This window comes from Monodon monoceros, unplaced genomic scaffold (genome assembly GCF_005190385.1).
Source record: "Monodon monoceros isolate NGI ecotype Baffin Bay Population unplaced genomic scaffold, NGI_Narwhal_1 Super_Scaffold_14, whole genome shotgun sequence".
In the NCBI taxonomy this organism is placed as follows: domain Eukaryota; kingdom Metazoa; phylum Chordata; class Mammalia; order Artiodactyla; family Monodontidae; genus Monodon; species Monodon monoceros.
In genome coordinates, this window is record NW_021703770.1 from 811,658 (window position 1) to 826,961 (window position 15,304).

The following is a 15,304-nucleotide window of genomic DNA, read 5'->3' on the forward strand; positions in this document are numbered from 1 at the left end:
TATGAACAACAAAAGACACCTTTACTGCTCTAATAACTTAGGAAAGGGTTTTAGAAGTTCTGTGCCAGATGAAAATAGAGATGAAGACCAAATATATATTTTTATTATAAATCACAATATCACAAAGAGAAAGGCTCTCAACAAAGTAGGAATAGGAGGAAACTGACATCTATGAAAACCCTACAACTAACATACCTAGTGACAAATAAATGGACACCTTCCTGCTAAGATCAGAATAAGGCAAAGATGTCCACCCTCTCCACTTCTGGTCAACGTTGCACTGAAGTCCTAACCAATGCCGTAAGGTAAGAGGAACGGGAACACAGACACAGATTGCAATGGAAAATGTAAGACCATCTTTCTTTGCAGACAACATAATTGTATACACAGAAAATCTCACAAAAGTTTTTTTTTTAATGCTAGAACTATTAATTACTAATAATTGAATTTAGCTAGATCTCAGGATACAAAATCAATATGCAAATGTCAATTGAATTTCTATATAATAACAACAGACAATTGGAAAGTAAGGTTTAAAAACACAATGACACAGCCACATGAAAAACATAAAAGACTCAGATAAATTTAACAAAATATGTGCAAGATCTTTACAAACATTGCAGAAAGAAATTAAAGAAAACCTAAATAAATGGAGCTATATGATCATGGATAACAGGAGTCAATAATGTTAAGGTGTCAATTCTCCCAAAATTGATTTATAGATTCAATGCAATGCCAATCAAAATCCCAACTAACTTTATTATAGAATTAAACATAATCTATAAGTTAAAAATTTATATGGAAATTTCAAAGGACCTAGAATAGCCAAAACAATCTTGAAAAAGAACAAAGAAGAATTACACTACCTGATTTCCTATATAGCTATAGTCCACAAGACAGTGAGAACTGACAGAGATTAAACAAATAAATCAATGGAACAGAATAGAAACTCCAATATAAAACCACACTTATATGGTCGATTAATTTCTTTTACAATGGTACCAAAGCAATTCAATGGGGAGTCTTTTGAACAAATGGTTTTACAACAATTGCGTATCTAGGGGGAAAAAGGAACTTTAATGCCTGTCTCTAACCATTCACAAATATTAATTTTGAGATGGACCCAAGGCCTAAATATAAAAAAACGAAAACACTTCTAGAAGAAAACACAGGAGACAATCTCGCCAACCTTGGGGTAGGTAAATATTTCTTAGGACCCAGAAAGCACTTATCATAAAAAGAAAAAAAAATAGATTAATTAGATTTCATCTAAATTAAAGCTTCTGCTCATCAAACAATACTATGAGGAAAGTGAAAAAAGGGAAACCACAGACATGGAGAAAATATTCACAAGACATATATCTGACAAGGGACTGTATTCAGAATAAATGAAGAACTCTTACAAAATCAGGGAGAAAAAGACAAACAGACCAATTGCAAAAGTGAATAAAAGATTTAAATAGACATGTCACAAAGGAAGGCATATGAATGACCAAAAGCCAAAGAAACAACAGTCAACATCTTGAATCCTCAGTGAAATGTCAATTAAAACCCAGGAGCTGCCACTACCCACCCAGGACAGAGCTCAAAGGAAAGAGAAAGACTCGACCAAATGCTGGCGGGGAAACTCACACTGCTGGTGGGATGGTGAAACCTCCTTGGAAGATCGCCATTGTCTTATACAGTTATGACTCACCAGTTCCACTTTTAGGTATTAACCCCAGAGGCATGAAACATTCGTACGCAAAATTACACATACAGGCATGTTCCCGGCAGCCTTACTCATAAGAGCCTCAAACTGGAAACAACCTGTACTAGGCAGACTCATTCCTTCCCAAAGATCCACCTGAGGAAACTAGAGAAAGAAGAGCGAGTTAAACTGAAACCAAGAGCGAGTTAAACTGAATTGGGAGATTGGGATTGACATATATACACATATGTATAAAATAGCTAACTAATAAGGACCTGCTATATAAAAAATAAATTAATTAATTTTTTTTAAAAAAACTGAAACCAAGCAGCAGAAATGAAATAATAAAATTCAGAGCAGAAATAGAGAAGTGAACTTGAGAATGCATGCAAAAATGCGGACGAGGACTTCCCTGGTGGCACAGTGGTTAAGAATACGCCTGCTGCTCTGTGCCCAGAACTCGGAGGACATGAGGTGGAGGTGGGCGAGCATCACCTTCCTCCTGGCCTGTGGCCAGAGGGCGGACAAGGACAAGGCCCGCATCCTCCCATGGGTGGACAACGTCTTCTCACGGACGATTTTCTTCTTCCACTACAACTCCTGCGTGTGACCCCCCGCGGCCCCCGGAGCCCGCCAGAACCGGGGTCTGAGAATTCCAGACCTTCCAGGGCCTTGAAGCCCACCTCCCCCCCCCCCCCCCCCCCCCCTGGGCTCCTACTCCATCGTTCCCACCTAAGGCTTCATGGGCTTTCGTGAGGACCCCCTCCCTCCACCGCCCCCCTTAAAGAAAACCCTGGGCTCTCACTCGGGGGAATTGGAAGTCCGGGTGACTGCCCATCACAGCCTGTGATGACGGTCCCCTGACTCTACACCCTGCACCAGGGGCTTCCACCCTGGTAACTCTGAGGGGCTATGCAGCCCTGTGAGACCACCGCACACTTGAGGCCTTTGGGCCTGGCGTGGCCACACATCACGAGAAGCTGAACACTGAGCTTCTTACAGGCACCTCCTGATGCTTCAGCATCATCCACGTGTTCGCACTGTTAAACAAAAGCACCGGCTCCCGCGTCAAAAAAACACCCAGCTACGTGGCCCCTGAGCCGGAGGCCCTGCTGCCACATGTGACTACGGCTCTCCTGCCCCTCAGGTGTTCCCACGCCCCGACCCCGCCCCCTTGCCCCACCACCTGCCCCCTTGCCAGGACGAAACCCTGAAGCAGAGCTTCCTCACGGCCATCCTCATGCTGGTGGGGGCTGTCAGCTGCAACGAGGGCGCCCAAAGCTACGAGCTCTCCCAGGTCTCTGAGCTCTTCGAGTGTCTGATGGTGAGTGCAAGGTCCTGGGGCAGAGGAAGGGCTTCCCAGGACAGAGGGGGCACCTCCCTCAGAGCAGCAACATTCATGAGAGGCACCCACTGGAAAAGGTTGGGCCGATTGGATTTCTAGAGCGTGTACAAGCCCCTCACAGGCTTTCACACCTGGAAGCACATCCATGGCCCCCACATGACTTCGTTCCTACGGGGACCCTGAGCTGGCCAGTTACGTGCCCTGTGTAGCTGATGTGGCTGAGACCCAGAAAGCTCAGCACCATCCATCCTGCTAATGCTGACCTAGCTCACACCACTAGTTACTAGAGGTTTTGGCCTCACAGAATCCCTGGGGTAGTGGAGGAAACACACAAGTGATGGACGATTATATAGTGATAATAAAAATAATAACAGTTCTCATTTACTGAGCCCCTGCTGTGACTCAGACACTCTGCTTCTCATTCCTTGCTTCATGTGTAACACAAGGGCAACAACGTCATGTTTTCTGTGAATAAAAGAAGCTCAGAGCAGTTTGGAGACTTGCCCAAGGTCATGCAACTCGTATGGGGGTAGCCAGGATTCAGACAAGACTTGTCTATTCTAAAGTCTATGCTCTAGTTGTCTAAGTGGGGGCCAGGCCACAGAGACCCTCCTGGGTAGGTGAGGATCTAGAGCATAATCCTGTGGGTTACAGGGGTGCTGGGCACCAAGGTCTTTAGGCAGGATTGAGACTTGGTGGCGGAAGTGAGATAGGCCCAGGTGTGAGTGACTCAGCCTTCACCTGGGATTTCCAGCTCCTGATGGAGAAGGAGCCCCAGGACATGCTGTGCACATCGACTCACCAACAGGCCATCCACATCATCTCCAGCTTCTGGTAGGCTCCCCAACCCCACACAGGACCTTGCTCAGCATCAAACAGCAACCTCACAGCTCAGGCTTGGTACCAGCAGGACAGTGATGGGGGAGACATCAGACAGCAACACCCTACTGGGCAGGGCTAGGGACCTGAGCCAGTGCAGGCCACAGTAGGTAGGGGGTGGGCAGCTTATGGAGGCCAGAGCCACTGGGGCACAGCCACTCTCCAGAGTGAGCTGACCCACCCAGACACTCAAGGTCAGAGCAGTTATTCATGGTAACACCCCAGATTCTATGGGCACTTGAATAGGTGTTTTTTTCTATTATCAGGTGTAGGACTTGCTATATACCTGTAAGGTTTACTTTACTGATTGTGTTGTTTAGGTCTTCTACCTCCTCACTTAATTTGTGTCCATTTGATCCGTCTTGTACTGAGAATGGTGTGTTAATGTCTCCTATTATTAATGTGTTTCTATCTATGTATCCTTCCATCTCCTGTAGTTTTTACTTCATAAGGTTTTTACTTCATAAGGTTCATGATGTTATATGGTGCACATATTCATAAGTGTTATATCTTCTTTACGAATTGTGACTTTCAGCGTTAAAAAGTGCCCTGCCTTGTCACATTTAATGCTTTGAGGGCTTGAATTTTCTTATCAGGACCACTACCTCTTCTCTCCTATTTTTTCCCATTTGCCCAGTATGGATTTGCCCATGCTTTTATTTTAACATTTCAGAATCCATTTGCTTTAGGTATCATCCTATATATAGCATATAGTTTGGTCTTGATCTGTAATCCAAATTGAAAATCTTTTTATTTTAATAGGTGAGTTAAGTCCATTCACATTTATTGATATGACTGATATGCTGAATCTCAACTCTGTCATAATATTTTGTAATTGCATGTGTTTTATTTGCTGGTTTTTTTTTTTCTATGAGATGTGTATTCTTTGAGCTTTAGTTGTTTTTTTAATTTAGGAAGGGTTGTATTTTTGTTCTAGTTGCTACGTTTGTACTCCTAACCGATTTTAATGCCCTTAGTCCCTTGTTTTCTCATTTAACCTTTTAACATCTGGTTTACCCATTTTTATTGATATCCTTAAACTCCCATCCATTGCCCATATAACAACCAGTGAGATTATTCGTCCCTTCTCCTTCTATGTTTTCATTTGCACACTTCAAAGTTTGCAGTGTAGTCATCCGCCTTCCTCCTTACATTTGTTTTCAGTGAGCGCACACACTCACCCTAAGTCCCTTTGCCAAAGATTTCTAGTCACCTCTTAGCTTGACAAAGCTCATCCTCTGACAGATTCCTCAAGAAGGTTCATGGATTCAGAACACCCTAGGTTCTTTTATGAAGGACAGCTATCCTACTTCCCAGACCAGGGATTAAACCCGTGTCCCCTGCATTGGGAGCACAGACTGTTAACCACTGGACTGCCAGGGAAGTCTGTAAGTACTCTTTTAATGCTGCTCAATTGTTGCCTTGCTTTGTTTTTGAAAAGTCTGATGAAAAAAAATTTTTTTTTTTTGCCTTTGTAAGTTATTTGATCTTTTTGTCTGGAGACCTTGGAACTTTTTTCTATATCTTTGAAATATAACAATTTTACTAAGAAATGTCTCAGAATTGATCATTCTGTGTTAATTTTCCCAGGTACCCGGTGAGTCTTTTGAATATGTAGATTTAAGTCTTTTGTTGTTATTGTTTCTGGAAAGTTCTCTAGGTTGTAATTTTTTTCTTCCAGTTTTATTGAGACATAATTGGACATACAGCACTGGATAAGTCTAAGGTGTACAGCATAATGATTTGACTTACATAGATCATGAAATGATGACCACAGTAAGTTTAGTGAGCATTCACCATGGCATATAGATACAAAATAAAAGAAAAAGAAATTTTTTTCCTTGTGATGAGAACTCAGGATTCACTCTCTTAACAAGTTTCATATATAACACGCAGCAGTGTTCATTCTATTAATCATGGTGTACATTACATCCCTAGTACTTCTTTATCTTATGACTGAAAGTTTATACCTTTTGACCACCTCCATCTAATTCCCCCTCCCCCAACCCCTACCTCTGGTAGCCACAAATCTGGTCTCTCTTTCTATGAGTTTGTTTGTTTTGAAGTATAATTGACCTGCAACACTGTGTTAGTTCCTGGTGCACAAAATAGTGATTCTATATTTCTATACATTTCAAAATGATCACCATGATAAGTCTAGTTACCATCTGTCACCACACAAAAATATTACATTATTATTGACTGTATTCCCAACACTGTATGTTTCATCCCTGTGATTTATTTATTTTGTAACTGGACGTTTGTACCTCTTTATCTCCCTCACCTATTTCTCTCTTGGTTATAGTTTTAAATAGTAGTTGTGTTCCATTGTTGTTTTTCTTCTTCAGAGACTCCAGTAATTCAAATGCTAGTCTTTCCTTGCCTGTCTTCCATTTCTCCTACTTTCTCTGTGACCCTTTTTACTTCTCTTAAATTAATCTTTATTCTCTTGGTGGTCTTTCTACTTTTCCTCAATGCCCCTTTCTAATTTTCATTTGAGTCTTCTCTCTCTTGAGCACCTTGAATTCTTTTTTTCACTTCTGAATTCAATCAACTCTCTTTTCCTTTCTTATTAGAGGCTTTTTTTTTTTTTGATCCTTTTTGAATTTATAATTCAAGGTGGTTTTTCATATCTTTAAAGGCTTGCTTGAGTATATTGGCCTGCATGTGGGGTGTTGTCTTACACTTTTATCTGAATCATGGTTGTTTTCCAGAGGAGGAATTTTCTCATTGGATGTGTGCTTTTTTTTTTTTTTTCTGCCGTACGCGGCCCTCTCACTGTTGTGGCCTCTCCCGTTGGGGAGCACAGGCTCCAGACGCGCAGGCTCAGCGGCCATGGCTCATGCGCCCAGCTGCTCCACGGCATGTGGGGTCTTCCCGGACTGGGGCACGAACCCGTGTCCACTGCATCGGCAGGCGGACTCTCAACCACTGAGCCACCAGGGAAGCCCTGGATGTGTGCTTTTGTTTTCCAGGAGTTTTTGCAGTAACTCTATGGGTCTATTAATTTTTCTCCTGTTTATATACAACACTATTAGACTGTTTTGTAGAATTTCAAGTTCAATGGCACCCTCTTCTGTCAGTATACCAAAGTCCAGGTAACTTAGCAGATTTTTAGTTTTGGTGGTAGGTGAAAGGATTATGTATCCTCCAGTATGGGGTGTCCTTTTTCTCTTGTAGGACCTTAAATTTTTCCTTTTTGTGCCATTACCTTTCACCAACCAATTTCAAAGGGTACTTCTTTCTTTTTTGCCCCTTTTTTCTCCCCAAAGCTGTGTGTGTTGAATGCCGCCCTTCAAATGAACATTCTTTTCAGTCCCTTTCTTGTGGTCAGTGCTCTGGTTTAGTTGGTGTCTTTCTTCTTTATTGTTTCATATTTTCAGACTTAAGATGGACTTTGTCTTCCTGAAGGTGATTTAGATCAATTCTGAGCCCTGTTGCCAGGTCCTGTCTCCTCTCCTCTCCATAGTTTCTCTCATCCTCCTTTTATCTGCCACAGAGCCTCATGGTGGAACAGGGCTGGGGTGGGAGTGTGAGAGACTGCAGGCCGGGGCTGGCATAGCTCTCTTCCGCTTATACTGTTGAAGTCTGGGTGTTCTCTGAGGTCACATTGTGTGGTTTTACTTTTCTCTTCTTCCTGCTGTGTTGTTTTTCAAGGAAATTTTGAGGGGGGGGGCGGGGACCCAGGCAGCCACAGTTGTCCTCAGCTGCCCAGGTCTATAGTTCAGTTTTATCTGTATTGGAATTTATACCTTATTTCCTCAGTTCTAAGAAGCACATTTTTCACACATCAACATCTATGAAGTAGGAGCACATTTTACATTGATGGTGCCTTACACCTGGAATGATGTAGGGTTCTCAGTCCCCTGGGGGCACTCTCATCCCGAGACCGCTTCAAATTTAAAAGTCTCTGCTGGAGGGTGTTTGGTGGGGGGCACAATGGTGGTGCGATTCAGACCCCAAAGTAGGTTTTGTGGTTTGGATTCTCAGGAGCGCCATCCTCCTTCCCCACAGTGTGCTCAGTGAGCACCGGTTTTCTTGCTGTTTTTCTGCAAGGCAGGGGTTTTATTTCCTTTTGTTTTGCTTTATCACATTTACACTGTACACACAGCCCTTGGGGTCCAACCTTTTTGGTGGGGCCCCTATTAGACTCCCATCTTGGATACCTTTTCTTTCTTAGTAGTGCGTGAAATAATGGTGGCGTGTCCTAAAATATAAACAGAATTGTGTGATATGAGCCCTCCCAGTATTCTTTCGTTATCTGGCTTTTTCCCTCAACATCTTGTGCTTAACCCTCCTCCCGATATGTTCCATGTAGCTGGAGTTCATTCATTTTGGTCGCTGTGTAGGATCCCATCCTATGAACACCAGTTACCCTTCTCACTCTGGATGGACATTTGGGTTTAGGTCTGTGGTTAACGCTGCTGTGAATTTGGTCACACACGTGCTCTGAGGCACATCTGCGTTCAATTCCCATAGTGTAGGCGTGGCACCAACACTAACACATGATGCAAAATGTGTCTAACGCACTTAAACCACCTCTCATTCCCACAGTATGTTTTAAAGAGTTCCTGTTGCTCTACATCTTCACGAACACTTAACATCAACTTTCTAGTCAACCATCAAAATTTTAGCCAATCTTGTGGGTAGCATTAATCATATTTCCATGTTAATTTTCACTTTGCTGATTAAATAAGGAGGTTGTACATCTTTTCATGCCCTTTTTGGCCATTGGAACGGCGTCTCTGGTGATGTCTATTCAAGTATCCTGCACATTTTTCTGTTGGGTCGTCCCTCTTTTTCTTATCGATTTCTAGGAATTCTTTATGTACAGTCATCTGGATACAAGGTCTCAGCTGATTCTATGTTAAATACCTTCTCCCACTTTGCAGCTTTCCTTTCGCTCCCTTACTAGGTCCTTTGATGAAAAGGAGTTCCAAGTTCCATCATTCATTCTCAGACATTACCTTATAAAAATCCTAGAGTTTGCCTTTCTCATTCAGCCCTCCAACCACCCACATCACGGAGGTGCTAATCGGGCTCCAGTTTCTTCTAAACGTCCAGCATCCTTTATCGAGTTCCCCACCCTGTTCTTGCAGCTCTGGGTGCTTGCTCCCTGCAGTCAAGGTTTGTGTGCTGAGGGACTTCCCTGGTGGCACAGTGGTTAAGAATTCGCCTGCCAATGCAGGAGACATGGGTTCGAGCCCTGGTCCGGGAAGATCCCACATGCCGCAGAACAACTAAGCCCACATGCCACAACTACTGAGCCCACGAGCCACAACTAGAGAAAGCCCGCACGCAGCAACAAAGACCCAATGCAACCAAAGATAAATATAAAATAATAAATTATTTCTTTTTAAAAAAAGAGCTGTGTGCTAGGTACCTGCCTTTGGGCTCTCCCTGCTCGGCACTGCTGTGCTTATCTGTGCCTAGGCCAACACCCAAGGTTCTCATTCCTACAACTTTATATTAATTCACCTCCCCTGATCCAGAAAGGCCTCCCCCTCCTCCTTCCGCAAGACTGTCTTGGCCATTCTTGGCCCTTTGCATTTCTACATAACTTTTAGAATCATTGCCCAGCTTCCTCGTTTTCTCTTTTTCCTCTTTCACCCTTGGGCAACTGCTTTTACTGCCCTGGCCCTCAAAGCTGGACTAGGGATAATCCTTGCTTTGTCACACTCGTCCATCACGGCTCTATGCATGGCCTGCTTTAATTTAGTTCTTTACTTAGAGCAAGGATTCTTCTCAGTAATCGAATGCACACTTGTGAAGCTGTCACCCGTACAAAAGCCAGGGCCCTATGTATGAACGACATCTAAGGACAGGGCTGCCCACCGTCACTGCTTCCATCCTCCTGGCTCATCCACCCTCATTTTTTTGCTTTCTTTTTATATAGTGAGATTGAATCTAAACATATTCTTAAAAACATTTTATTTGTAGTTTCAATAATTTTATATAAAGAGTATCATGCTGCTTGTAGTCTTTGGAGACCTTTCTTCACCACCCTGATATTAATGTAGATTTTTAGATCTTGATTGTCTATTCTAATCTAAATCTAGTAACATCAGTTTTCCTTTCTTTAGTATTGCATTGTATGTCTCTTTCCATTTTTTTAAATAGACTTTTCTTTTTTTGGAGCTGTTTTAGGTTTGCAGAAAAATTAAGCAGAAAGTGCAAAGTTCCATCTACTTCCCTCCCCTGCCAGGCTCCCTTCTTGGTAACATCTTGCCTTAGTGTGCTATGTTTGTTACAATTGATGAGCCAATATTGATATATTATTATTAACTAAAGTCTATAGTTTACATTACAGTTCACTCTTGGGGGTGTACATTCTACGGATTTGGACAAATGTACAGTGAGTGAGAAGCATTCACTATTACAGCATCATACAGGTTAGTTTCACTGCCCCCAAACCCCCTGTGCGCTGCCTATTCATCCCTCCCTCCCACTAAACCCCTGGCAACCACTGATCTTTTGACTGTCTACATGGTTTTCCCTTTTTCAGAATGTCACAGAGCTGGAATCATACCATACGTAGCCTTTTCAGGTTGGCTTCTGTCACTTTCTGACATGCTTTCAGGTTCCTCTGTGTCTTCATGGCAACCACTCTCACTCCTAGGAACTCTTTCTCTTTCTTATTTCTTTTTTTTGGGAGGGGTGGTGGGGTGAGATGATCACCACAGGAAGTTTAGCTAGCGTTCATCATCATTCATAGCTACAGATTTTTTGTCCTTGCGGTGGAGCCACTCTCTCAGCAAGTTGCAGGTGCACAATACAGCGTTAACAGCTACGGCCGCGGTGCGTACATTACGTCCCCGGGACTTAACTTATTTTATACCTGGAAGTCTGTACCTTTTGACCCTCTTCACCATTTCGCTTACCTTGCCTGCTCACCTCTAGCAACCACCAGCATGTTCTCCGTAGATATGAGCTGAGTTTTTGTTTGTTTGGTTTGGGTTTTGTTTTCATTTTGGATTCCACATGTAAGCAAGATCATGTGGTATTTTTCTTCCTCTGTCTGACCTATTCCACTAAACCTAATGCCCTCAAGGTCCATCGATGTTGTCTCAAATGGCAAGATTTCCTTCTTTCTTATGGCTGAATAATATTTCATTATATATATATATATATATGCTACATCTTCTTTATCCATTCAGGTGCTGATGGGCAAATAGGTTGTTTCCATATCTAGGCAATCGTAAAAAATGCTGCTATGAACGTGGGGGTGCATATATCTTTTCAAGTTAGTGTTTTCGCATTTTTCAGATAAATTCCCGAGGGATTGCTGGATCACGTGGTGGTTGAAGAACCTCCATACTGTTTTCCATAAAGGCTGCACCAATTTACATTCCCGCCAACAGTGCACAAGGCTTCCCTTTTCTCCACATCCTTCTCAGCACTTGTTAGTTCTCGTCGTTTTGATAATAGGTGTGAGATGATGCCTCATGGTGGTTTTGACTTGCATTTTCCTCATGGTGAGTGATGCTTGAGCATCTTTTCACGTACCTGTTGGCCACCTGTATGTCTTCCTTAGAAAAATGTCTATTCAGATCCTCTGCCCATTTTTTAATCGGATTGTGTGGGGAGTTTTTGTTTGTTTGTTTTTGCTATTGACTTGTGTGTGTGCTTCAAGTATTTTGACTATCAACCCCTTTTCATAAATATGATGTGCCAATATTCTCTCCCATTCACTAGGTCGCCTTTTCATTTTGTAGATGGTTTCCTTTGCTGTGCAGAAGAGTTTTAGTTTGATGTTGTCTCGCTTTGTTGATTTTTGCTTTTGCTGCCTTTGCTTTCGGTGTCGGATCCAAAAACATGATTGCCAAGACTGACGTCAAGGAGCTTACCACCTAGGTCTTCTTCTAGGAGTTTTATGGTTTCAGGTCTTATATTCAAGTCTTTAATCCATTTCGAGTTAATTTTTGTGTGTGCTGTAAGATAGAGGTCCAGTTGCATTCTTTCGTACGTGGCTGCCCAGTTTTCCCAGCACCATTTGTTGAAGAGACTGTCCTTTCCCCACTGCATGTTCTTGGCTCCTTTGTTGTAAATCAATTGACCAGGTCTGCGTGGGCTTATTCCTGGGCTGGGAACACTTTCCTGACTTGGCTCCCAGAACCCACCCTCACCTGGCTCCTCCCCCACAAGCCCAGCCGCTCCTGCACAGCCTCCTGGCTGCTTCCTCCTGTGCCCCTGGCTTCTTAACGCAGGGGCCCCAGGGCTGAGCCTCAGGCCCCATCTTCACTTACACTCCCTGCCCTGGTGGCCACTTCCAGCCCCCTGGTTTAAATATCACCTAAGCCCAGGCGCCTCCCGAATGTTCTCCCTGGCCGGATGCACGGGGATGTCTAATGGGTGTCCACTTGCCACGTCCAGGCCACCCCCTGACCCTGCTCTGCACCTGTTCGTCTTGCCAGCTCCTGTGTCAGACGTGGCGATTCATCCTCCAGCTTCAGGCCAAAGCTCTCGCTGTCGCCTTGGCTCTCTTCTCCACCCCTCAGCCCATCCTCTGGGAAGCCCTGCGGTCCACCTGCCTCCATCTCCCCCAGCCGCCGACACCGCCACCCTAGTTAGGACATAACGAGCTCTCACTGCGCGTCCTGGCCCGTTTCCAGCCCCTCCGTCCCAGCAGCCAGAGTGGTCCTTTAAAACTAGGTCGGATCACGTCTCTCCTCCACTCCAAACATTCCAGTGGCCCCCATGTCAAAACCTTTACGGCACCCAACAAGTTGTGACGCTGCCCCACGACCTCACTGTCCTCCTGCCCTCCGCTGCTCAGGCCACGCCGCCCACGCTGGCCCTGAACACACCACGCAGGCCACCATCTCAGAGCTGCAGCCTCTCCCATTGCTCTCAGGTCTCCGCAGGCACCCCCCTTCTTAGCGGAGGCCTCCCGACTGCCCTGCTTACAATCGAGGACACCCAGATGCATCCTCCCGCCGTGCCCCCTCCCGCCCTGCTTTGCGCACGTGGGGTAGCGTCTGACGCACCATTGTTTGCTGCCCAAGTCAAACCCTGGGGGGTCACGCCCAGGATTCTTACTGGTTCTGTCCCTGCCCAGTACCCTGGGACGTTGCCTGACCGTGACGGTGCCCAGTACAGAGGTGCCGACTGAGTGATAGACACCCACAGGGAGTAGAATAGAAGCCTTGGCCCTCTGTGCACCCTCGCTCCTGGGGAGCCATCTCACCTAAGCCCCTCGAGGCAGCTTTGCCCTCGAGAGGTGAAGTGACTTGGCCAAGGTCACCCAGCCAGCACGGGGCAGAGCAGGGATTTGAGTCCAGGCCCTTCTCGCTGCAAAGGTGCCACTTCTAGGTGGGTGGTGACCTCACTCTGGAATCTCCCAGAGTCCTCTGAGCCCACTCAGCTAGGGTCAGATGGGACTGGTGTGGCCTCCCCAGTGCTCAAGGGCAGCCCCCCTGGGATGTCTCTGAAAGCTGGGGGTTGCAGCTCATCAAACCCCCCAACTATGCCCTCCCCGCCCACACCCCATCATTCCAGGGTCCCTCCTGCCCCTCCAGCCCCTTCCACCCAGCACTGAGGCCCAAAGACACCTAGCACAGAAAACAAGAGGGCCGTCATGGTCACTGACACTGGAGAGCCCCGGTGCCCCCTGCCTCCCCCAGTCTTGCAGGGCCATGCTTCCCCCCCGACCAGGCAGAAAGGCCATGGGACTAGGCAGGCCTGACCTGCACCATCTCCCCGTTACGAGGCAGGGCCCTGATCAGAGCACATCCTGTCTCCAGTCCTCAGTTTCCTCGTGTGCAAAATGGGCACAAGGACACTGAAAAGCTCTGCACACACCAGTGATGGCCCCTAAGTTGACCCAGGTTGGTGCCAGGGGAGCTGGACCCCAGGAAACCCAGGCTTAGGAGGAAGCAGCCACGGCAGGCTTCCAGGAGGAAGTGACTGTAGGGCGAGCCCTAAAGGCTGAGAGGGAATAGGCCAGGTGAGGAGACCAGAGGCAGGAGAGGAGGCTTCCTCTGAGCCACACAGAATGTCTGTGCATTGCTGAGCTAGAGCCCATAGAACGGCAGGGATGCCTGCCCAGCCACCACTCGGCCCCTGCAGGCAGACACCCTCCGGGTTCCCTTGCACAGGGCGCCGGACCCTGGCACGTTTTCGCTCTGATGTGCTGGACAGTTGTCAGCCTCCCCCCACCCCCCTCCTGACCAGTGTGGACTGGCCCCTTGTGGGAGGGTCATGGCCCGGGCTGGCAGGCTTGCCTTCCTCTGCACTGCGGCATATCTGGAGAAATCCATTAAGCAAGTCTTTAAAAGCCTCGGGGCGACCTCTTTTCATTTGTTGGTATTATGATGAGCTTCACACAAGCTGTCAGTTTTAACAGCTCTCCCCAAGACACTCACTGAAAAAAACTGTCACTTCTCTCATATTGCTTCTGAATTCGAATATGCACCAAGTTCCTTTTTTATTCAAATCAACCATGCAAAATGCATGAATCTTCCCTAATAAGCTATTAAAAAGTTCTCCTTCCAGAAACAGGAGGGTTAGGAGAAAGCTATGATGAACTGCCTGGCCCATCAGCTTCCCTCCCCCACCCCATGAGGTCCAGCCTCCCCTTCTCCCCCTTACCACCCCCCGACTGCCCTCCACCCCTAAGTCAGGTCAGACCTCGCCTGTGCTCAGAACCCTCCCTGCTTCCTCCCCCTTTAACTCTGAGAAGGGCCCAAACCTTCCAGTGGCCCACTGGTCCTTCCTCATCTGGGTGCCTGTCTCCTCCAGGACCTCAGTTCCTGCCACAAGCCCCCACCATCCACGCACACCCTCTGCTCCAGCCTCAGCATCTTCCTGCCGTTTCTCAAACCCAGCACACTCCTGCCTCAGGACCTTTGCAGCTGCTGCGCCCTCTTCCTGGGGTGCTCTTCCCCCAGTAGCCTCACCTCCTGTGGTCTCCCAACCATCTTCTCTAAAACAGCAGCCCTCCTCCCTCCGTGCTGTGTTCTCCCCCAGCCCATCCCAGCTACAGCTGTCATCTGTGCCCCATATAATGGGGGCTCCGGGGAGCAGGGACATATGTCTGTCTCACACAGGGCTCCCGCAGAGAACAGGATGGCTGTCACCTCACGGGGAGCACCAGGGGGCCTTCTGCTCAGGCTCAGCTGTGTCAAGATGCTCCAGCAGCCTCAGCCCTCCCCCCTCCCACCTCGCAGGTCCTGGCTTTTCCCTGGGCGGGTCCTCCCGGAAGAGAAGGGCGGGGCCCCAGCAACCACAGGACAGACTCCCATCCTGGGCACGTCTATTGGCTCTAATTGGCCCAGCTTAGTTCACAGGCCCACGCCTGAACCAACTGCCTTGGCCACAGGGGCATGTGGGGCTCTGACTGACCAGGTCTGTCTCCCACACCTTCCCTGGAGCTGGGATGGGACCTGGGC

At 46.5% G+C, this 15,304-nt stretch overlaps 1 protein-coding gene across 1 annotated transcript in view; it reads left to right on the forward strand.

Moving 5' to 3' along the window:
- The window catches only part of MROH5 (maestro heat like repeat family member 5), a 40,739-nt gene that overhangs the window by 14,358 nt on the left and 11,077 nt on the right, over positions 1 to 15,304 (forward strand). The window contains 3 exon segments of the mRNA XM_029223219.1: positions 2,148 to 2,294; positions 2,892 to 3,014; positions 3,790 to 3,869. Of these exon segments, the coding sequence (XP_029079052.1) occupies positions 2,148 to 2,294; positions 2,892 to 3,014; positions 3,790 to 3,869 (350 nt within the window).